Source organism: Tauraco erythrolophus, chromosome 19 (genome assembly GCF_009769465.1).
Source record: "Tauraco erythrolophus isolate bTauEry1 chromosome 19, bTauEry1.pri, whole genome shotgun sequence".
Lineage (NCBI taxonomy): Eukaryota > Metazoa > Chordata > Aves > Musophagiformes > Musophagidae > Tauraco > Tauraco erythrolophus.
In genome coordinates, this window is record NC_141483.1 from 11,217,138 (window position 1) to 11,241,552 (window position 24,415).

Genomic DNA, 24,415 nt, shown 5'->3' on the forward strand with positions numbered 1-24,415 from the left:
TTGTTTGCTCAACATGGAGCAGGAATTCAATCCCAGGTCGTTCGCTGGCAGGAGGGGGCCCTCATTGCTAAGTCTCAGTGCTCCCACTGTCCCAGCCTTGCTTTGCAGAAGTAATTGTGTCTTCACTGGGCCAGAGGAAGAGGAGGAGACACTGCTTCCCCAAATCACATTTGTGAGCCTTGTAAAGACAGGCAATGGGTACGATTTCACGGGGAGGTAGGTAGCCCACAACTGGTGCTACAACACTGAGCAAAGTAAATAGATTTATCCCAAGGCATTTTTCCACATGAAAGTCTATACTTCATTTTTCTCAAATATATGATTAAGGCTATTATTATTTTCTGTTTCTTCCTCGAAATCACAGGTTCTTACACTATTAGGGAAACAGCCAGTGAAATGAGTATCAGCCTCAGCCTACTAAGGACCAAGCAACTTAGGCTTCAGCAGAAAGTGCTTGAGGCCCTCTAAAGTTGCTCTACAGCTTGCAAGTTCAAGCCATGTAATGGCAATTAGGAATGGGAAGGAAAATCTACTTGGCTTTGTGCTACCAGCTGGTAGCCTGGAGGGAACCATGCATGACAGAAATTCAGGATTTAAAGACAGAGAGAGATTTTTAAAGTGGCAGCATCCCTTTCCTTGGTGGTAAGTTTATAAGAACTGAAATTGTGTGACGTGTACAGACTGCTAAATGAGGGTATGATTTTAGCAAGTAGCCCTATACAGCTATGAAATGGGGAGGCAGAGCACAGAGCACTCTTTTGAAAGTCTGTCTGACGCCCTGGTACATATTTTCTCAGACCATATACAGATCCGACAGAGCAACACGCTGAAACAGTTTCTTACCATTGCCAATGGAACAATTCCAACAAGATCCTTCTGGCAGATGAAGATTTCAGACAAGGTTATGTCTGTTGTTCCCTTCCGAGGGTATTCCACCTGCCAGGTGATGGGCTGCGTTCCAGAAAGGCTGCTGAAACTGGCTATTTCAAAGTTCATCTGCACGACCTCATTGAATAAACTGTTACTTCTGAAAAGAGGAAAACAGGGAAAGGGAAGAGCTATTACTTTCGCTGAAAAAGGCAAATTAAGTGAATCATATTAGCTGCTGGAAAATGCAGCTATTTATATGCAGAAATAACACAAGGCCTTTTTCAATCTACAACTTCTTCAGAGCATACAAACTGGAATTACTTAAAATGGGTCAGCTGCTCTTACTACGAACACTATGTGGAGGGATAAAATCCAGGATATTGTATCTGACGAAAGCAAAATATACTTATTCCTTTACATGTTTTTTATGATTTTGCAAGTATGATTCAACCCTACTGCAAGATGGGTTTGACCCTGATCAACTAAAGTTAAGTCCAGCGCAGCTCATGAAGACTGAAGAGCCCAGAATTAGCCCAGCCAAAAAGAAAAACAAGATTCATGGTATATGTCCCCATCAAAATCACATAAATCCTTAGCAATGAAACACAATGTAACTGAAGTTCATACATGCTGCATGGAAGCCGTTAAAAAAATTAACATGATTAAATGGCAAAATGACAAGATTAGTCTGAACCTGGAGATATGCTCTGGACACTAAAAACCCAGGCAGCTGAGACCAAATAGGAAGAATAAAGCTATGCCAGGCAAAATAAACTGTGAAGTCAAGAGGCATAAGATAATTTGAAGAACAACTATGAAAAGACATGCTGAAATTATTTCCCTCGCATTAAATTTCTTTAACTATATCACAAATAAAAAAGATATATGAAAGAAATTTGCCAGACAATCTGCTAGTTTAATTTTTTAACAAAGTACGAATTATTTGCATCAGAAATTATACATTAACTTTTCTGGAACTTTCCAAATGTCTTTCCACAGTGTAGAAAGTCTTAATATTTCACAAAATATTACTTCAACCTAACCCTACATTGTAATACTTTTAAAATGAAGAGAAAGACAGGCATCTTCCTAGCTTCAGTAACTGAATCCCAGCTTCATCACACCTTTGGATGCATTCATCACATAACAGCTTCAATTTTTACTCTTTTTTATGTACAATACACGAAAGCTGATTTCTGAGAAATCCATCAAGAACTGATCATGTACAAAGCACTTATATTCTCAAGTGCCAGACTTTAACTCTGAACAGAAATCACCATTTTTTATTACTTAAGACATATTCTGCGCTTTATTTTGCGTGATTATTCTGAAAGCAAATGCATTCTCCTCATAATTATTATTTTGATTATGGGTTTTCATTTGATGGCTTACTCTGAAAAATCTTAATACTGCCTAATGCTTAAAATTTATTTCCTTGCTGTTTTCTTGCTGTGTCAAACGAGAGACATTGTAACACTTTTGCAATAGTGGTATACTTCCTCCACGCATTTAAAGAGTGATTTTGTGTGGTAATGTGATAGATGGATGGGTTTAGCAATACATAACTCAAGACCAGCCTACTGCCATTTGAAGAGCTCCTACTAAATAAATCTTACAGCTTGTAAATACGAGGCAACTGCGGTAACTGTAGTTTACACACTTCTGGGACATCTCAAAATTAATACATACTGTATTGAACTTTGTAATCTATTTTAAAGCATGATTATATGCAAAAATACCTGAATCACCTGTGCTATAGCATTCATTTAGCTGTTAAGGCACCATTATGCCTTAGATTAATGACACTTGAAATGCCATCATTTTCACCATTTCTAGATCTGACGCTTAGTAACTGACAGAGAAAACTTTTCACGTGTGATTGACTATCTCAGTGCTTCACTTACGCTAAACTGAGAATACATTTTTGCACACATTAAAAACTGTTCTAAAAGATAATATATGTCAGGAAAGTTTTCCTGATCAAGAAGTCTACACTTCTCTAAGTAGCCTCTAAGCAGATGTGAAATGTGCAGCTTTACAACAAAGCCCCACAACTCTACTGGCAGGATCAGAGAGCTCTAGGTGGGAAGCCGTAGGTGGGAAACAGCTCATTTCCAGCCAGCCCACCGATTCCTGATGCATCGACTTAGGTGGGAGCTGATCACCTCCTTCTGGCTCCCATTTCTTTACTCACAACATCTAATTTTCCCTGTCCTTCAGACTATTTCTAAGAGTTGCCTGGAGTTCTGCTCATGAGCTGTCCACACTGTCCACCTGCAGCACACACTCAAGCCTGGCTTTGAGCTACCGAGGGGAAATACCCAGAATAAAATCCTTGGGCATTCTGTTTCTACACAGCGTTTCACAGAACGCTTAACTGCAGTGTGGACAGACCACAGCCTGCTGCAGCTGGCCATATCTAGGTACCCACACCCCCTTGTAACGATGTCCTATGATTGAAAATGGCAGAAAGAGGTGACTCCGTCTTTTCTACGTGATTCTTGACATCACCTGCAGCATGAACCTTAGCTCAGGCTGCACACACGTAGATGCATTGGGAAGTTCTCCAGGGACCATGTTGCAGGCAGGGACGAGACGGCTCTCAGTGCAGACATAGTTTTTTTAAGTACTGTCTCAGTATTCCTATTCCATATTCATACATGTGTATATATCCTGTAGTTCACACGTGAAAGGATTCTTTTATTCCAAACTAATAATACATAGAGGACTCTAGGACATCTTTTGGATTTTATATTTGAAGTCCATGATGCTCAATTACTTCGATTATTGCAATTAAAGAAAATGTCAACATTTTTTTCATCTATTATGCACACACATACACATTTGGAGAACTACATGGCAACTGCACCACTGCAATGTAAACCACACTTGGCTGCTATTGCATTCTCAGCAATATTATCTTCACTGGAGCCACAAACAACAGTCTGTATCTCTAAGAAGCACTAAACTCCACCATAAACAGGTCTGACATAACTGACTTCCTTCCTCCCAAATGTAGAATTATCAGAATCACTCTTCCACCACTGACAGTTACATCTGCCACCGTGTGATCTTCTAGGACTAAAATGAGGGACTTACTGTCCATGCTCTATTTATATACGATCTGTTGCAGTAGGGCTTGAGGGTCCAACACTCCTGTCTCTTCTCCGTTCTACTGTAGACATGGGTATCTCCATTTTACACATGAGGACTGACGGAGAGGCTATGTGACACATACAAGGTCATATGGAAGACTGGGGCAGGGTAAAGAATTATCTGCGTTTTTCCAAATCTCTTGTTAACCACTGGACCATCATTCTGGTATCGATGGAATGGGAACCACAGCACTTGATTCTAGTCTTAAATAGTCTTCAGTATATGCATCCTAAATTTCCACATCATTCTGTACATGAGGCATATTTTTCAATAATTGATGAGCTATTCTGTGAAAGAAATCACTGCTATCACCTTTTACAACACTGTCTCACAAACACCCACTTATTTGGATTTCCAGCTCTCACTGAGCACTTGGTACCACACAGTGAGCTATTTCAGCCAAATATCTTCTTGACCCAGGACAAAAACAGGCTGCTTCTCCCCAGAGTATCAAGCTGTAGTGGTGGAGGGACATAAAAAACAGTACCAAAATTCTTCTACAGAATTCTGTAAAACATTGCTAAAATATTTCTTCTGAAAAACACATGACACAAAAACACCCAAGAAATGAATCGTATAAGATAAAGGTTTTACTGGCACTTTCTCAGGATGACCTGCAAAATTATTTCAACGCCTGCATTTGTGAGTAATGCACCCATCTCCCTCCACAGCGATAAAGCCTTTATACAGCGCCACACTATCACCAGTTTCCTCCTTCTCTCTTCATACAGAAGAAACAGAGAGATGATCAACAGCTGGGAAAGCATCCACTTGAAAAAAAAATATGCCTTCAGAGATGTGTAATGGCTGAGAAAAAACTTCTCATGAAGCACGTTTAATGTTCAGAGCTTGTTCACTGACTGAAACAGCAATTCCTTAATATCGAACATTTAGAACTGCTCAGCAGCTGGAACAGCAAGTAATTATAAACTTTTCTAAAGTACACAGCACGCAGTGATTACAAATGAGGCTTCATGAGGCATGGCTTCCTAGCAATTGCTCGGAGGTGGATATATGAGTCTAATTTGATTGGATTGAGAGGTCCCCTGGGCCAGTTCACGCCTTGGATTTATTTTAATTTATAATACGCTAATCATTCAGGGCTAGATTGGACCACGTGCTTGCACAAGGGAGTAAGGACTTCCTTTGATCTGCTAACCGCCACTGGTGCTGTGTCTGAGCACACAGGCAGCAGTGAGGAGCACTGAACCCACAGTTACTCCTTTGCTGGAGCAGATGGGCAATTGATTAGGTGCTACTTATTGGTTACAGCAGCTGAGCCAGCAAGTTAGTGATGGGGTTAGTAATTTACTACAGGCATAGGCTGGCAGGAAATTACTACCTCAGGAGAATGAAGAGGAACTATGCTGCAGAGCTGTGTGAAAGCTTCTGAGGAGCACAGTTTTAGAAAAAGAAGGTAGAATAGAATATGCTGTTAATGGAAAGATAATAAAAATGCATAAAAGGCAAAACAGAAGCGACATAGGGAGAAATTGCCATGGAACTCACCAGCTCTTGCTAACTATATGGACAGAACACACACTTCTGAAACTAGCTATGTTAATTTAACCAGGATTTTTGATTTTAGAATATTTTGAATATGATAAACATTTCTTTGCAATTATTTATTGATCATTCAAACCTTCAGTGCCCTGAGAAATATTTACCCTTGGAAGAAGATTTTTCTTATATGGATACCCAGGACTGGCTGTATCAAAAGCTGTACTTAACCCTCTCTTCAACACAGGGGATTTAAAACATGGCATCATGTATACACAGCCCACACATAGCCCATGAACAGACTCATAATGTGGTTAATATATACCACATATGTAACACCAATACCACAGATGCTAGAATGCAAACCAGATTCTGTTCTTTGCTGAAGTCTAGTAAGAGGTAGAATGATGTTAAACCTGTCAATGTCGAAATGACTGGTACTGGTCACACATGGCCAGGGCTCAGCTGAGCCAGAAACGGAACCACAGGCCCAGTTCCCACAGGGTGCAGTGGGAGAAGGCAGGCAGATAACTACTAAGAAAAGCAGTGCAGAAATCTCAGCTGATGTAAGATCTATAAATAAATGGAAATCTTTGTTGAATGCCTGTCTACATGTGTGGACCAGGAGTCTCTGATGAGAGATTTCAAAGTGTTGGGTTATTGCTCTGAGTAATAGAGCAGTTTCGACTCTTAAATGAGTGAATCTGAGGACTGCTTACAGGCTAAATCAATAATTTCGATTTATTACAGTGGCTCTCAAAAGAGGAAATTTGAAAAAGCCTAGATTAAAAACATTTTTAGCCATCCTTTATTCTGATAGATTTTTACTGAAGTGCCTAGGGATCCAAGAATACTTCGATTTGCTGAAAATTTAGCAACTCTTTTCCTCTTTAATGCTACCTAGTTGACAGTGACATCTTAATGCAAGATCAGCACTTACTAAATGACATAAAAAATTGAAAAGAGTACAAACCCCATTATCTCTCAGTTACAGAGCACATCTTAAGTCTCCACTAAAATTAATGTATTGAAGTATGTTTACTATCATGTACAGAGACAAACTCTTACCAAAAGCCAATGGCCAAATCAGATCCCAGAGCAACCTGTGCTTCAGCCACTTAGATGTATACACAATGCCTCTTCCCATTTAGAAAGACTATAATGGGGTACAGGACATATGTTCCTCTATTCCTGCTAATTTTCAATTTCTTGTTTCTCCTGCACCTGTTGCTAACCACATTTGATAACTGGGCCACCTCCATAGACATACCCTAGGATCAGGACGAATCACAGCAATTTAAGAAAAATTAACAAAACACAGAGATTAGAACCTGATCTGGAAAATGTGACTGATGATGACCTTTAAAGATGATGAAATTATGTGGGCAGCTCTTTACACATCAATTCTCTTAGTCAGCAGTCGATGCTAACAAAGGGTGGGGTCATCAGCAACCCAGGTTGCTTGAATCAGAAAGCTGTGAGCCAGAAGCTGCAACATCCACCACTGGGACATTAAGCCATCCATTTCCCTTCTGAAAGACTTGATCAATGGAGTGCAAATGCTTAATACAAATTTATTTCAATAGGTCCTTTATAAGAGCTGTTACAAAGGTAATACCTTTGAGAAACCAGGGAAAGGATGTGGTAATTAAAGTGGAATGCCAACTACTGGAGATAAAATGCAGTTTATATTCTTATTTTGCAATATTAGCCTAGCTTTCATGTCTAAACCATAAAACCAGCAAAGGAGAAAGAAAAGGATGATCTATTTTGGCAATTAACAGATAGGGTGGACATAATTTCATGGAAAACTACCACATTAAAAGTATCATGAAAGTCTTCAAAGGAAAATATCTGAGGTATAACTTAGCAAAGTCTTGAGCAACATAACATAATATACATGTATATCTTCAAAAGGATGATATAATGCTGTACTTGATTTCTTCATACAGTCCAGATGAGAGTTAGATTAGTTAATAAGGTTTCTTAGCTTTCTTGTCATAAACTGTGATATAAAACAATAAAGCTTTTTGATTAAGGTATTGGACTGAGACAGGAAATCTCATTTCACTTCCCAGCTCTTCCACAGCATCCTTTAATAACCTCAGGCAAGACATGAAGATACAGATCCTTACAGCTAAAATAAAATCAATAGGAATTAGGCATCATGGAGCTTAAAAAAACCTCTGGTGTCTGTCTGCTACTTTAGGCACCTGAATACAGAACCTATATCACGTTGCTCCTGAGCCTCAGGATCTCACATGACACACAGGAAAGAGTCAGAAGACCACTCATGATTGGACTGCTGCATTATGATGAGAGCTCCCATTTGTGAGGACAAAATATGCACTGTCTGGGTGGCATAAGGTAGAGAGAGCCTGGGGTGGATCTTTCTGTGCCTTTATTTCCCAGTTAAATAATTTCAATAAATTCCCAGTGATAATAATTTTTTCTTCTAGTCTCAAAAAAAGGAGCATGCAGTGTCTATGTGACTTGTCTGTACAAGCCTTGTCCACAGATGCTAATCTCAGTCAGTGATGTTAACTGCTCTCCTAGAACAAACAGCAAAAGTCATGTGTTAATGAGAGTACAGAAAAATAGGAAAGCTCCTGTCTTGAACAGGCAGAAAGCAGAATGAGACAGTCCTTAAAGGAGGGAGACCTGACTGGGGATCCCAATAACTCACCAATTTCTTACTTCTAAGCAGAGCATTTTTTTAAAGTCGCTAATCACCAATAAATGCTGCAGTCAAGATAGTAGGCTCATTAGTCTTCTCTGATACTACATCACATCCAGGCACAAGGTAGATGAGATTGATTTTTCCTTTTTCCCAAAGGAAGCAGGCGTGCGACCCCCTGCCTCAGACTGGTGCCATCGTACAAAGGCTACGTGCAAATCCCAGCACCAAGCTATCACCATCTCCCACCTTTATTTTATTTTCCATTCACTTTGCTCAAGACATTAGTCTGCAAATGTCTTCATTATAATTTCAGATAACAAAATACATAGGCAGATTGGTCAAGAAATAAGCTTTCATAGTCATTCATCATCTCCTTCTGCCTCTGAGAAGGACATTTTCTACTTAGTATTCATTCAGGCGCTGGAATCTCTCCAGAATCGCTGTAAGTAAGCAGTATTTTCCTCTTTTGGAGACAGCAAATGTTTAAGCACTGAAAATCTTCCAAGGGACATCACTGGAAAGGAAGACCCTGAGCAAAGATTTTCAGAGAGATTCACTCCAAACTCAGTGCTTTCAAATGGAGAAAGGAAGTCAGAATCATTCCAATCATCAGCATTAGATTATATGGCTCCTTCAGCCTGCTAAAAGCAGTAAGGTGAGATCAAATATACAGAAGTACCTTTTATCATTCACTTTAATTGCTTACTTTACTAGTGTGGGAGCAGCCCGTGAAACACATTCAGAGATAGGAGAACACCTTTGAAAAAGCAGTATATAGAACCGATTTTCTGATTACAAATATCTTTCATGTGTGCTTTATTCCATTTTACAAGCAACAGTACCACTGGAATTGATACAGAATTCCATGTACTAAATCCCTTTATGAGTTGGATGGACTCAGTCTCCTCTTTCCGCCTCCCCCTGTGTCTGTGATTCACACCAAGCCCTACCTGCAGAAACTACAATGCAGCATGACTCAAGAGACAGGTCATCGATTTCTTGAGCATGCACTCCCAGATGCCAAACTGGTATTCTCTGAGGGGATATAAAAAAAAAATCAAGGTCCCACAATTAGCAACGAGATTTTGAAAATATGATCTAAATGGCACAGAGGTGTAGAAGGGTCTGGTTACTGGAGTAGTCCCAAGTAGGCCACCCCTTCCAGTGAAGATGTGTCGGTTGCTGTTGAAATGACCAGTTGATTTCAGTAGTAACTGGTTAGTATACTGGACTGCACCAGACACTTGAGGTCTGTTATGCCCTCAGACGACACATTGATCAAAGAACGATGCAGCCTAACTGCTGATTGCTATGCATAACATCCCTTCAGGTATTCCTCATGTAAATGTAGCGTATCAGGCATTTGCACCTGTTTTGAAACAAACTGAAGATGAAACTACATGATAAATCAGGTGGCAAGACAAATCACATTTCCATGTAACTGCATATGTAAATCAGATGTATGATATCACATCTAATTTACAAGTCAGTGTGTCCTCAGATTCCAGTTCCTATAGTTTGACTGTGGGTTTTTTTTTACAGCTCTGTGAGTATATCTGCTTTTGGGCTATGCTGAAAATCCAAAAATATTTGTGCATAAAGATCCCCATTCCTTTCAACAGGGTAGCTGCACTTGCCTACTGGAAAAACACCTGGAAAGTTAACCATTCACCAGGCACATAAAGTTGATGAATATCTGCATTTTGTAGAGGCAATGGATGTAAAGAACCACACGTTTAATGGCATCATAAAGGAAAAATCCATATAATTAAGGGTTCAATATTATGGTGAAATAATGAAGGAAATAACCCAAAGGTGAACCTAAAGTAGTTTTTCAAACTTCTTGGCCATGAACAAAGTTCACGGGGCAATGAAAAGCCAGTTGTGGGTGACAGCCCTAAGCTCTCTTCCACTTGGGCATGATCGCAGCTTTTCAAGTTCAAGGTAAATGGATTGTTTTGGTCAGAAGCGATGACCAACAACTGGTTGGTGGCAGCTATCTGAAAAGAGCTCCAATTTAGCTGAAGAGCTTTTCTAGTTGTCTGTGAAGCTGCCTCAATACAGAGTAAAAGATCTTGAAATGAGCTGCGTCCTTTGAGAATAAGCTCAACAGCTACAATTACATCACAGAGCAAACTCAGTTTGTGCGGAGTCCCTCGGACTAGAAGCTGCAGGGAATTGAATAATACTGTGTACAATCTAGAGAATATCAGCCTGGGGGAAGGTGGAGATGTAGTTTTATTTCTAGAAAGCCAATATATTTCTGCAAGCTTCACTAAGAAGCAGTCTGCAGCAGGATATATTCCTTTTCCCCAATCTCTGGCCTTATCTCCTATCTCAGACCATATTATTCCCCTTATTAGTATTTGTAGAATACGAGATATGTTCTTTTAATCCTACTCTTTTCTTGTAAAATCTCTTAATGTTGTATGCTGCTCATATAGTCTTTACTCTGCTAAAGTAAAACACAATTAGGGTAAGCAGAAACCCAAACTAGTCTAAGGAAAAGATAGTCTGAGCAGTAAGGGTAGGATAAATATTGAGCTCAGCTGAAATTCCACTTAAATGGAAATGACATAGCTGAAAACTGACAGGAGAGCAGAGTCAGGTATAGCGTTCTAATTAATATCTACTGACTATCTGCAGGTATATTTACACTTTAGGACACTGTCCTGGATAATTGTAAAGACTGGTCCACTCTGAATACATTATGTCCAAAAATTATCATCACAATGCTGAGTAATATTTTGTTCTTTCACAATCTCTGTACACTGCAACTACGCAGTATGACCTTGCAAGGTCAAACTTGCAAAGGAACATTTTACCATCTCATGTCATAGCTTTGCTGCAGTGCATTCAGAGTTTATAGTACAAAACTGTGACAAGCACTGTAAACCCAAGGCTGTGCATGGAGAAGTGTGAAGGACATGAGGGTGGGGGGAGTTTTGAAAGAGTTGCTCACGTTAAGGCTTCCATCCCCAATCCACTATTTTGGTATCGTCAGGCTGAACTTTACATGGTGACGATAAAAATAATAATTTGGATATCCAGGAAGGATACACATTTAATACCCCTCAATGTACCTTATGCACACAGTTTACTCAATCTGTCCTCAGAAGAAAAAGGGAAAAAACCCAACTCAAAGCCAGAAAAGTGTAGGATGAGGTGCACACTGACATTAATCAAAGAGCTCCACTGAGATGGGGACAGTAAGGCAGTGCATCTGACACTAACATCCTAACAACCCATCATAGGTAGGGAAGTTTCCCAAAGTAAGAGAGTGGAAATACAGGTTAGACAGCAACAAAAAATGTTTTAGCTTCTTCTCTCTATCTTTTCACTTCCCCTGAAAGGCTAAAGAGAGAGAAGAAGCTGCAGGAGTCATCTTAAACAAAGAACCTCCGTTTTAAGTTCACGGTGGAAAATCCTAAAATGTCAGCAGTGGTTGCTGGGATGTTTTATTCCACTTCCATTTCCCTTCTTCTTCCCTATCTGTTTTCCATTTCTTTTTCCCTTCCCCTTCCTTCTGCATGTTTGAAACAAAAATGTGTGATGGAGAGAGCTGATGCTAGTGAATATACTGGGGAAATTAGACAAAAATGTGACCAGCTTCTTCAGTCTGCAGTTGTAAGCCAGCTCTTATGCAAATTTGCAAAAATCATGGACCCCAGGGCTTTCAGCATCTGTAGTTCTGTAAGTCTGATAGTCAAACCTTTATTTTACAGTTCATAAAGCAAAGCTTAACAACTCTGCCTTCCTAACACCATCCACAGCTCTCACTTATTGTAAATTTAAAAAGCAGCTTATTAAAGTGGAACCAACATAAATACTGGAGGTAGATCCATTACGTTTCAGTTATTTGGTGGATAACTCCAGCAGTTCACTTCTCCTGTTCAAGGATAATAAAAGGAAAAATGTCCCATGACATTCAGTGGCAGAATGTCATTGCTGAAGTGCCTATGATGTGCAATTCACATTTTTAAGGAGTCATTTAAAAGGATACTGTCAAGGCTGATAGATTTGAGATTGCACCAACTATCTATGTTTGGATTTCTGCATAATTCAGCATTTTCCTAGCTGAAGTTCACCTCTTTCACTTCTGAATATTCCTATTTTTCCTTCTCCTTATGTCTGCTGTATTGAGGGTACTATATGTATTTATCATTGACTTCTCCCCCATTGCCAACATTATAATGCTGCCTTACAATTGCAATCATCAGAGTTTCTATTAAAAAAGTTTTAGTTTTTTTTTTATGTTCTGCTCTCCCCAAGCAAGTTGTAATTTTCACAACAAAAAATACTTTGGCCTGGAGCCAAAAAAGTAAGTTGTGGGACAAATGCACTTTGGTGTATGGTGGAGTTAAAAAAAAAAAAAAAAAGTCATTCTTTATTACTAATGAAGTGTCACAAGCAGGATGGAGACTTCAGGTCTCGACTCAACATGTTGCATGGAGAAAAGAAGCCCTGGATCTTTGTTTCTTGGCAGTCTTATTTGACATTTCTGCTTAATAGAATGAAAAAGAAAATACAGAAGATATTTGCTATAGTAGCAAAACTGTCTTTAAGCAAAATGTTCATCAAAGTTTCTAGGAGATGCCAGCTACTTTTTAAAGATTTCATTGGACGACAAACTGAATGTTTGTATTTGCAGCTAAAATGTTTCTTCTAAGAGCTGATAGCAGACATCAGTTTTCCGGCAGAGTGCAGACGTTCCCGTCTGACTGTCAGGCACATGAAGAGCAATGTGTCCTCAATATTTCAAGGAAGACAAATGAAGGAGACACGATCCTAATGTTAAATGGCCTGTGAGAAAAGCAAGTGCCTACTTGACTGACAAAATACAGATAAACTCCAAGAGCAACTTTGAAGTGATGACTCTGACATCTCTGGTTCTGTCCAAATCTGGTTTTCCTCCCTACAGCGCCTCAATTAGCAAATACCTATGTCTAATTTGTTCGGAAGTCTCAGTTTCAAATTCGTTAAATCAGGCTCCAATTCAAAGTACGAAAACACAATGGATTTGGATGAGGCTTTTGAGAGATGTCACGCTTTATAGTGGTGACTTTCCATTGCTAGGAAAAAATTGTCATCTTGACCTCCAGGAAGAGTGTAGGAGTGCTAGGGGGAACCATAGGCTGCGTGATATTAGAATACTCTTTAAACAACAGCGAGTTTTTTTATTGCGGAAAGTAATAAATGAGAGTCTAGCACAGCATCTCTCTATGCACCATATAGTTACACATTTGTCTCACAGCCCAAAGCAAAGATTTAAAAATCTACTGTGATTTTTTCCAAGCAACTTTTTATACCGCCTTTTTATACCCTTCTTTCTATGCCTTTCCACACCAGGTGATTCAAAATAGGTTTCTGTGTAATTACACAAAAGACATTTAGGGGACACTGTCAAAAAGAAGGAAAAAAGTTCCTAAAGAACAAGCCTTCCCTGTGTTATTGCAATCTTCAACAACATTAGTCACTACTCCTGCTCTTTGCTGACTTCCGACCCTTTGTTTGATCAGACAGGTGGAATTAGGCTGATGAAAGTCCCGCTCTCCAAAGCTCTGAAGACGTGCAAAGTCAATAGCAAAAGCTCATCCGCACACATAGCGTATGCATGTGGGATCAGAGTGATGCAACGCTCAGTGAGATGAGAAAGAGCACAAGGAAGCGGGGAGTAATGATGTTCACGAGGAACACACGAGCTTAAGATAATGCACCTGTGCCAACACTATTTCTATGAAATCATAATCTGTCATCACCAGGCTGATGGCAGCACAGGTCTGAAATAGCTATTTGGGATGCATGGGAAGAAGGAGTGGAAATTAATGATTTGCAGTCAGGTGAAATTCACCACTGTGTGGAGTTGTCCTACACAATCCACGTATCAAAGCTGAACTCGGAGAGTCAGACCGCAGACAAGGAGAATGTCTGCTGACTCACTCCTGAATCCCAGACAGGCTTCCTTCTGCTGCTTCAATCTAACCAGTAGATAAGTAAGTCCAATTAGTTCAATTTTGAAACTAACATCAAGGGTTATCTTCTATGTAAGTGAAAATGGAACAAGAAAAAAGTAGAAATTCAATCCTACAGGGAAATCCTCACGAGAGTGCACACTGTCAGATCTACAGTCCTCTTCTGGAAGGTACTTGCGGGAGGGCAATGAAGCTTGGTGAGATTTGCAGGGGTGAGCCTGCCACATGCTCAGCTGCTTTGCCAGTTTCTAAGGGTGAAGTTTACTTTCAAAAGAGCTGCCCACATCCCACTCTGCACTTTACACTATAGATGGTCTGAAATGGTGTGAATTTCATACATAAAGGTTTAATTCATTTTATAAACAAGACTTAATTCGTATCAGTAGTAACTACTTGCTAATGATCGTTCAACTAAATCTCTAGATCTCAAATCCTATCAGTTTGTTTATCAGCGATCTTTGGTCCAATTTGCCCCCCTGTAACACTGCCTCAACTACTTTTGGAGAAAGCAAAAGCCTGATGCCAGCAGGCACTTTAAATACAGATGTCATAACAATTCCTTCTTAACTCCAGGTCAGAGGACCTGGCCTTAGGAGTGAAAACAACCACGTTACTGAGCGTTGCCAAAGCACCACCGCTCAGCTGAGCCCCAGTAGTTCATCTGAGCATGCTGTTCAGCTGGGTAATTTAATGCATTTACACCTTTGTCTGTATGTTAAGAAACCTTCTTACACTTGTTAATTGCTCCTGTATGAGAACACCAGCAGAATTGACTCCACAGCTGTGCAAGTGCCAGGTAAGAGACAATTCTTAAAGACAACCATGAGATGTCTGTCAGCCCAAGCTGCTTGATGCTCTCATCTGAACTGCCAATGGAAAATGCACTCAGAGCTGTATGCAGAGAAAATCCGAGAACATTGTCGCAAATTCTTATTTGATAAAGCAGGCTTGCAGGACCAATATGAAAAAACAGAGTTAAAAGAGGGAAGGATGACAGTCAACTAGACTGGGGTGGTCTCGAAATGAACAGCACAAATAAAGGAGTTATCCCCCCCTTCCGGCCTCTGTCCTAGCTAACAGATCCTTAATCTAATTTTAGTTTCCCGGGTAGCAATCTGTCAGATGCATACCCTTCAGAACAAGATTATAAAAGGGGCGAATCATGGACATATTATTATTCCCTCAGCATGTGGCACTTTTTCTTTAAATACAGAAACCGTAGCGTGCAGGAAATGATCCATCTTTTAAAATTGTTGTCAACATCTCTCAAAACTCTTGAAGCTGCACAGTGATACTGCTACCCATTCTCCCGTGCCTGAAAAATAGTATGACTACAACGCCTGAAATATGTTACATTGCGCACTTGGTCCTGACCTTACTTTCACTCAAGTCAATCGTCAGTTCTGCTTTGATTTGATGGAGTGGGCCACTGTTCCATTGTCACCTCTCTTGTACCCTCAGGCGCTCTCTCCAGCAGCAGTCAGCTTAGAGAAGCCAGGGCAATTTCAAAGTATTTTTTGATGCCAAGGCAAACCAAGAGATGACCTTTTCCACCAGCAGAGAGCTGCTTATAGGCTGCTATTGAATATTCCACCACCGTAATGCTCTGCTCTCAGACATGACTTGGCTGCACTGCAATCTGAGACGGGTTTTCCTTTTGCTGTCCTCTCCTCCCTCCAATTCAATGAATCTGGGCCAAAGTCTGATTCTCCTCTGCTCTGCACCTTTGTTATCACCTCCACCTGGATGAGATCTATGCTTTAGCATCGCTTGGCAGAGTATTCAACATCAGGCTGCAAAGGACTGGACAACAAACAGTAACCTTTCTTTACTTGGGATATTTCAACAGACAGAGATTTTGGGAACGCACATGGCTGAGTCTACACTTGGCCATTGAAAGTAAACATGTTTTGCTCAAATTTTTTTGGTCATAAAATAAGAAAATAGTTGTAGCTGAAGTGACCTCAGTCACTCAGGTTACTTGAAATGCCCTGATCAATATAGTGCCTTGAATATCACAACAGAAATGCAGGTGGCATTGATTCAGTGGAATTCATGCTAAAATCCCTGAACAAAAACTTCACTTCCAGAGATTTTAATTCTGGCTAATGCAGAGATAAAATTTCTGTAGAGCATTCCTGACATTAAGGGTTGAATTTCCAGGGCTGTTCACTCTGCTGCTCTGGTGAGGAAGCAGAGCTAGCCAACATGGTACATACAGAACTGTCAAACAGAGGTTATAAATTGCTGCAAATATCTTACTGTTGCTGACTGCAGAATATACAATTTGTACCAGAAAGAAAGAGGTTAATAAATTCGGGATGAGATGGTCTTCAGAGTCTGTTATACAATCTAAACATGCTCATAGCTATATGACCTACAATCTAAAAAGTTTTTGAAAATGGACAAATATTTCTTAATAATTTTCAGCAACATTGCCAACTCTTCCAGGAATCACATCTCACTAGGAAGTTAGCTTTTATTTTTGCAGCTAGGATTGTCTGTGCTATGCATGTCCTTCTATAAAGAGACTTGGCCTTTATGGCTCATTTAAAGGGTTTCCCAAAGCAGATGGAGCATTTAAATATAGAAAAAGGGATTTACAGAATACTGAGCTCCAAATATTCAAATATAAAGACAAAATTGTGTCTAGGGCAATATTGGGAAGTAAGAGGTGCTCTAGGCTATCGGAAATTGCCTCTTCATCCTCAATAGATGTCACGTAGTGTAAAGTGACATTATTTCCTAACATCAGTGGATTTCGATTCAATTCCTCTTGCTGATCATCTGTTTCACAGAATGAAATGTCTTGGTGAAATGGACAGAGAAAGAGAAAAGAAAAAACAGAGAATGTATTAGTGGCTGTTATTAAATTATCGTACACTACTTCCAGGTTCTACCTATGCCAGCAGATAAAAAAAGGCTTCTGGAATTACCTGATGTAATTACTGGCAAGCACAAAAACATCTGTGACAAGTCAAAGAACTGAAACCATCGAACTTGTGAATAAAATGCTGTATGTATTGTGTGTATATATATATATACACAGTGGGAAGTAATAGAGACACAGAAAACGTTGGACAGGCCTGAATTTGTCAAGCTTGTAGTTACACCTACTTCCCTTCCCTGCTCTCAGTTCTCAAACTACACATTAGACTGACGTTATCCTTAGCCAGCCAAGATCTACCGTCAACCTCTTGTGATATTAACCACACAACCTGGGCCCTTTCCACGCAGGGAAACATTGCCACAGTGGATTCAGATCAGATCTTCTATTTACAGACAAATTCTCCTTGCTCACCTCGCTGCCCCTTTCTCTCCCCCTACTTTCAAAGCTCTGGTACCTGGCCCTGGGTAAAGCAGCAGGCATCTCCGTAGCCGTACGCTGTCGGCTTACGAAGTACCACGTGGTCTGGTGTTAAGAGTCGGTGTCAAAGCCCTTTCTGGGGTCATGGACTAACTGTATGATCTCACACACCAGTCATTTGTCTTAGCCTGTCCTTCTATTAAGCCTATCAAGAGAATTGGTTCAATAGAAGAAAACAGGAGCTCCTTAAAAATGTATTGGCACATCCTCTGAGTTGAACTTTTTCGGGCGAAGAAGCTATAAACAATAACTCTGCAGTGAACCTGGAAATAACAATTTGTTAAAGTGATTTCCCTCCCTGAACAATACTTTCATGGTATGAAGCCTTACAAAGGGAAAACAAGGTGTATTTAGAAACATTTTCAGAAGTATTTATATGAAGGACTGGGTGATGAGAAATTTTCAAAAATGATTAAGGCTGCCTAAATATCTGTTCTCCAGCAAGCCTAAGTTACAATTTAAATCCTGGCAATATATTTATCAATATTTTCATTCCCAGCTGCATTTCCTGACATTTATGCCAAAACAAAATTCTGTAAAAGGTCATAACAGGACTCAAGTGTTATTAAGTGTACGATCTAACAAACAAAACAAATGACCTTCATTCACACTTCCCTGATCATTCCGTGAACTTGCAAACAATAGATCCTGACCACTTTCTCAGACTCAAAGAAATATCCATCTTGGGTGAAATCATCCATATGCAGAGAGTCTGCAGAAGCTTTAAATGCCTTCAACATACTTCAAAGCAGGACCGAATTACGGCTTAGATATTTGTAACTATTCTCTTTCTTTTTACAGTATTCCACTGAATGCTGGCACATCATTGTGCTAAGTGGTGTATGACGTAGTAGAAGATGGTTTCCCATACCAGGAGACCTTGTGGCCCATACAGACAAAACAAACCAGAAAATGAGTGAAACGATGTCTATTAATTCCATTTATAAATGGAAAAATCAGGCCCAGAGAAAATAGAATGACTTGTTTCATTTCACACCAAATATCTGCAGCAGCTAGAAACTGGACCTAGCCCCCATTTCGGTACCTGCACTGCAAGGGCCACCCCTTCCTTCCACGCTCCCAAGCAGCACTTACAAAAGTAACATAGGAAATCTGTGGGTGATGTGTGAACTGAAGCTCTTGTCTTCTAAATCATGGTTTGGTGGCTTTGCTGCAAGACTATCCTTGCACTTCGCTTTCCATGAGTACATTTCATTCTTTCTCTCACATGGCATCTCAGACTTTTGGGGAATTTCATAATACCACATCAAAAGCTCCCAACAGCAGCCAGAATTGCTTTTACTGCTGTTTAAACACAGTATTGAATTGAAATGGCTAATGTATATGCCTCTCTCACACATGAACACAACTGCTGCATAGCGAAACTTTAATTTATCAAATTACAATGCACTATAGCATGTATTTATTGTAGCACTGCTCATAAATGTTTTTACGCATTTGAGGGTTTTTTTGTCTTTTATGGTTTTGCAGTAGATGGAAAGCAATCAAGGCTCCAGTTGAAGCTGCCGTGTAAGCAATTTCATTTAACAGAAGACAATGAAAAATTAATCTAAAATGAGTGTAACTAAGTTTTCACAGAAACAACAAAACCACTCAGACATTATCATCTTCAACAGCTGTTTACTGTCTTCATTTACAAAATTACCTGTCAATTTTACTATTTCCTCCAGGAAAAAAAAAAATACAATCCCAAATGCCTCTCTGAGTTAATAAAAACGCTCCACATATAACAGGGATATTAAGGATCCCTTTCTTGCAATCATAATATTTAGCAGGGATGATTGAGGTGAAGTAATGTTCAACACTCCCTCTCCTGCAGGTTTCAATTCTACACTTTTAACTACAGGAAAAAAATTCAAACATGGCTGATTGGTAAAACCCTGGGTATTCTCCTCTCTCTCTCCTACTCTATGGAACATCTGTCTCCTCTTTTCAATGGGCAATACAACATTTGTCATTCCTGGAAAGCTGTTTACTACAAAACAATCACAACTTTCTCAACATAAAATGAAAACACTTGAAGGAACTACAAAAAGGGATAATAGCAGAATGGAATATTTTTCTGGTGGAAAGCTTTATTGTCTGGGGATGCATCTCCCAGTATCAGATTGTTTCAGTGATGAATTCGATCTGAAGAACTTGTTTAGCTGGGAGAACACATGCAGTTAGTTAATACTATGCCATGTGCACGATGGGAAGGATGCCAAATAAACATCAGAAGGAAACCCAAGGGCTCAGGGAATGTGCTGCCTGGCAGTCTGATCCCCTGGCACAGAAGTCAACAGCGGATGGGCCAACCTTCTGATAATTGCAGGAGTGGTTGCTTACCCAGCAACAACAAGTCAGCAGCAGCTTAGTATCTCCGGAAGAGAGGAAAACAGAAGAAGACAAATGCAAGACGGCTGAATTAACTGTCGCTCACATGCATATTCCCAGGCTGAAAGCTCTCAAAAGGTGGTCTCAAGTGCTGTTGCTGTGTCTGACTTCAGATTTAGGAGATAGGAAGGAGTGAATTATTGAAAGACAGCTACACTGAGTGGGGTGCACAGCTCCTAGTTGACTTTCTTAATGGTGGTAAAACGTGCAAATCCTGTGGACTGTAGCTGAATTTAAATTACAATGATTACAAAATATAAAGCCTAAAAAAGAGGATTTATACATGAGCAGATTTAGTCGAGACAGACTCCCTCCAGACCTACATTTTGTTTACATGCAAAGTAGACTATGCCTCCTGAATGGCTTTAAATCCTGATGACAATTATTTATTTATCTATCCACCCTCCTAACACCGTTCTGAACCATAATTCTTGCTGCTAAATGCCTTGGGGAATATCTACTAGTTATAGCTTCATCCCTATTTTCTGGCCATTGTCCAGCAAACCACTTTCAATGTGTAAACAGTCCCGCTGCCTTCAGTGGGTCTACTCATATGATGCATAATGCCATAAGCACAAGTTGCTTAAATAGATACATAATATCAACCAACAATAGCTATACATTTCTCTTACAGCTTTTGGAACAGAACTTTTATGCACAGCTCTTGGGAGTACAGTACTATTAGCTTATTTTATGATGTTCAAGCTGGGGAACAGAAGAATGGAGTGACTTGCCCAAGGTCATACAGGAGTTCATCGGAGAAATGAGGACACAAAGAATAAGCTCATGTTTAAATTGAGTCCTGAGGATTTTGCAGAACTCTGTCTACTATGTGAGTGAGGCTTTGAGTACTCTGACATGGTTATAAAGGAAATCAGTGAGGAATCGAATCCTTTAAAAAATTATTTGCATCTGCTATCATGTTAACCAGTCCAGTGCCATCTTATCCAGAAAGAGAAATGAATGTTTAAATCATGTTAAAGCTAAGAAAAACACAGAACAAAGTTTTTATACGCTCCTGATCCAGCTGCAGAAATAACCTTGACACTTTCCTTTGTTCTCAATTCCTTATCAATAATCAATATACAGTTAGTCATAATGGATTAAAAAACCCCATGCAGTACCATCTTTAAACAATAATTAGTAGCTTAAAGGGTTTTAAAATCCTAAAAATGAGAAATATTTTTTCAGAAAGAGAAATGGGGACACACCCAATAAAGCCCTCACGGCTTTCTACAAAAAGATTTCTATCCACTGTTATATCCATATGTATTTACATTCCCTCTCAATCATCCCTGTTGAAGGCTTTGTATATGGTCAAGCTGATGGGTGTGGGAAACGTTAGCAGGAAAACTGCTACAAGCTGTATGCAGTAAAATGAATCAGAGGCAGACTCAGACTACCATTCTGTCTGGCTTCTAGTGGCATGTTACTGTAATATACCTTGGCAATTTGTATCCCTGTCATCTGGATCCGGGAGTAAGGGTAAGCACTGGCTGCAATTTGCCAACTGAATTTTTGTCATCAAAAAATGCAATGGCATCAAAACAGAACTGTTTCCATCAAGCATTACAAGTATGAAAAAAAAAATGTAGTACTCAAAATTATATGGACTTCCAGATTTATTGTCCTTCTGGTCAAGGAATATCACGGGGGAGGACCAGTAAGAAATTGCTGCTGTTCCTTATGTCTTTGATCAACAAACTCTCTCCAGCCTCTAAAGCTCTCGAAATAGCACTGTTCAGCAGCATCAAATTCACTGTCAAATTGAAAAGGAAGGAAGGTGACATAATCCTAGAAAGTTATGGAGACCATACCAAATAAAACTGGGTATTGAGACATCATGAAGACGGGCCCAGGGCACCGAGAGGTCTCATTATGAGCCTCCCCTGAGGTTAAGTGGCCTGGAGATCACTGTCCAAACTGCATTGTGTGCCATTTCCCCCAGACTAGGTCATTTCCTTCAAGGCACCAAATTAAAGCACTGATGGATGGACTACTCTACTGTTTATTTGGCCCAGTTTCACAATGTGGCAGTGAGGAACTGTTGAACTCCAGTTAAAACAAAGGAGGTGCAATAAAAAGTTTCTATGAACACCCTTATTGAGCTTAAAGAAAGAGTTTATTATTGCTGAAGGTCACATAGCAGAGAATGAAAGATGGTAATGAGGATTGTCACCTGCTTACACTAGAAAGGAACAAGAACAAACAAGACTATCGATTTCACATTAACTTTGCTATTTTCAGCTGTCTCCCTGCCTGCTGTTCCCCTCCTGCCTCAGACAGTGTGGACTCCAGCCAGAGCACTCCGGGCAATCAGCACAGGAGTGATCCACTGCTCCTAGACCGCGTTCAGCACAGCCCTGCTTCCCCCTCCATGTGGCAGCTCCGAAGCAGATCCCTGCATCTCCTCTTCTACTTTCTCAATTTGAATGGCAGGATTACTACTTTGCCTATCCCCTGCTTTGACCCAATAACTCCCTGACTCTCCTGCATCTCATGGACATTGCTACCACTTCTCCTAAACTAGACTTTTAAACCACCTATTCTTTATGTCTTCTACTCCTCTCAAGTCTCAAGTCTTCTGTCTTCTCTGTTTGTCAAGCTCAAAATAGAGCTCTTTTCTTAATGTCAAGTTCTTGTCAAACCATCCTTGCTATTGCCTCCCATGCCAGAGCACTGCCTCAAAAGCTGGCGTACTCTATGCTGGACTATAGCCATACCTGCCTTTCCTGCCCACGCTCGGTTTGAACTGGTAACAGATAGAGGTTCCCCAGTGCCCCAAATGCCCATATTTTCAGTCTCAACTGTGTCCTCCATGTGCATTTTCAGAATCTATAGACCAATTTGCAATAGGAGGTTCCTATTATATATGCTACCATTTATATCTCACTTTTCTACCCCATTTCAAGAAATACTAGCTGGTTTTCTGGTTCTGTTGTCAGACTCATGGTTGGGATGGCTGGTGAAATTTCTGGAAGTCCCTTAGTTCCACTTTCAAAGTGATGGGGTAAGCTCTGGGGTTTTCAAAAGCACAAGTTCCTTTCAAACTCTGATTGCTTTCAAACACATCTGCTTTCTCCCAAGCAGTGGGAATTCAAGGCCTCAGAGCTTCTGAAAATTCCAATAGGTGTCAGGCTGTTGAAATAACGGCTTTTTAAATTTAAGTACTACAAACTATAGTCATCAAAGTATTTATGCATTGCTTCACTTGGCACTGCAAAGCCTAAGTGAAACAGATGGCCAACTCGGGTTTGCAAAGTGACTCAGATACTCAGGAGCCCAACTCACAAAGGAAGTCAATACCAGTTAATCTTCTAAATGTCAAATGGCACTTTTGAAAATAGAACTTCCATTACCAATAAGGACCGGAAACTTTGTGCTTTTAATGTTTTGCTTGTACCAAGTAATACCCCAGACTCCACCTGTCTGCCTTTTCATGTTCGAAGGACAAAGTGAGTACTTGAGTAATGCAGTCCTGGACAGGCAGGTCGCTAGCAAATCAGCCAGTTCTTCAGCACTATAGATTTTCCCTTGTAAAGGGCATTTTTAGGCAACAAGCTTAAGGCTTGGTGAAGGGGAGAGCGCTAAAGATTGTATACACTTTGAACTAGCAGCACCTCGCTTGCCATAGCTTTAGTAGTGCAGTGCAGAGACCGAAAGCACGCCACGGTAAGAGCAAAGTTCTAATCTTTGGGGCTTAATCGATGTTTAACAGAAATTAAAGCTGAATGAGGGAGGGCTGTGTTAGACAAGCCTGGATGGCCTTAAGGACAATGGGTCATTAATACATGGGCACTGTTGAGGCTCCTTCTGGATTCTCTGTGACATATAACTCAGCTCTTCTATAGCCCAACACTCCCAGAGCACAGACAGCTTTCTGGTCATTGTTCTACAGTGGCAGATATCATGACTCAAACAGAAGAGGTCAAAACACTAGGAATTAAGAAATGTTTGGATGCTTTCCCACAATGCAGCACCTAGCATAAAGCGCATTGAGTTTAAGGTAAATGTATGGATACAAGATATTAACCGTTTCCCCGTTCTGACACCACAGACCCTGAGACTGGCACAGGCCAAAGTTCTGCTTGTGATGGAGAGTTCCCATGTACCAGACATTAGATGGTCTAGAGGTCACTCAAGCACCCAGTACATTTCTGCTGCAAACGGTATTAATCAAATCAATGTCCTCCCAGAAATTGACTGACACTAGAGGGCGGACCGAGTTGAGTGCATTTGGTATTTTTAACCTGGAATGTCAAGCAGAGGAATAATGGCCATTATCTCCAGTGTATATCTTAGAAAAGGGAGAAGTTAGGGAGGTGATTTCTACCACATCAATAAGTCTAAAGACAGATGTATGTGGAAACTGGTTTCAGAAGAAACTAGAGGGATGCCAGTCTTACAAAGACTTTGAAGGTTAACTTTACGCACTTTAGGAAACTCTGGAGAGGCCTCCAAGTTCCAGACTTG

General features: G+C 40.2%; 1 protein-coding gene across 1 annotated transcript in view; it reads right to left on the reverse strand.

The window, feature by feature from the left end:
* Nucleotides 1–24,415, reverse strand: part of TMEM132C (transmembrane protein 132C) — a 153,634-nt gene that overhangs the window by 53,913 nt on the left and 75,306 nt on the right. Inside the window, exon 4 of the mRNA XM_086623736.1 lies at nt 844–1,027. Within this exon, the coding sequence (XP_086479862.1) occupies nt 844–1,027 (184 nt within the window). The remainder of the gene's footprint in view (nt 1–843; nt 1,028–24,415) is intronic.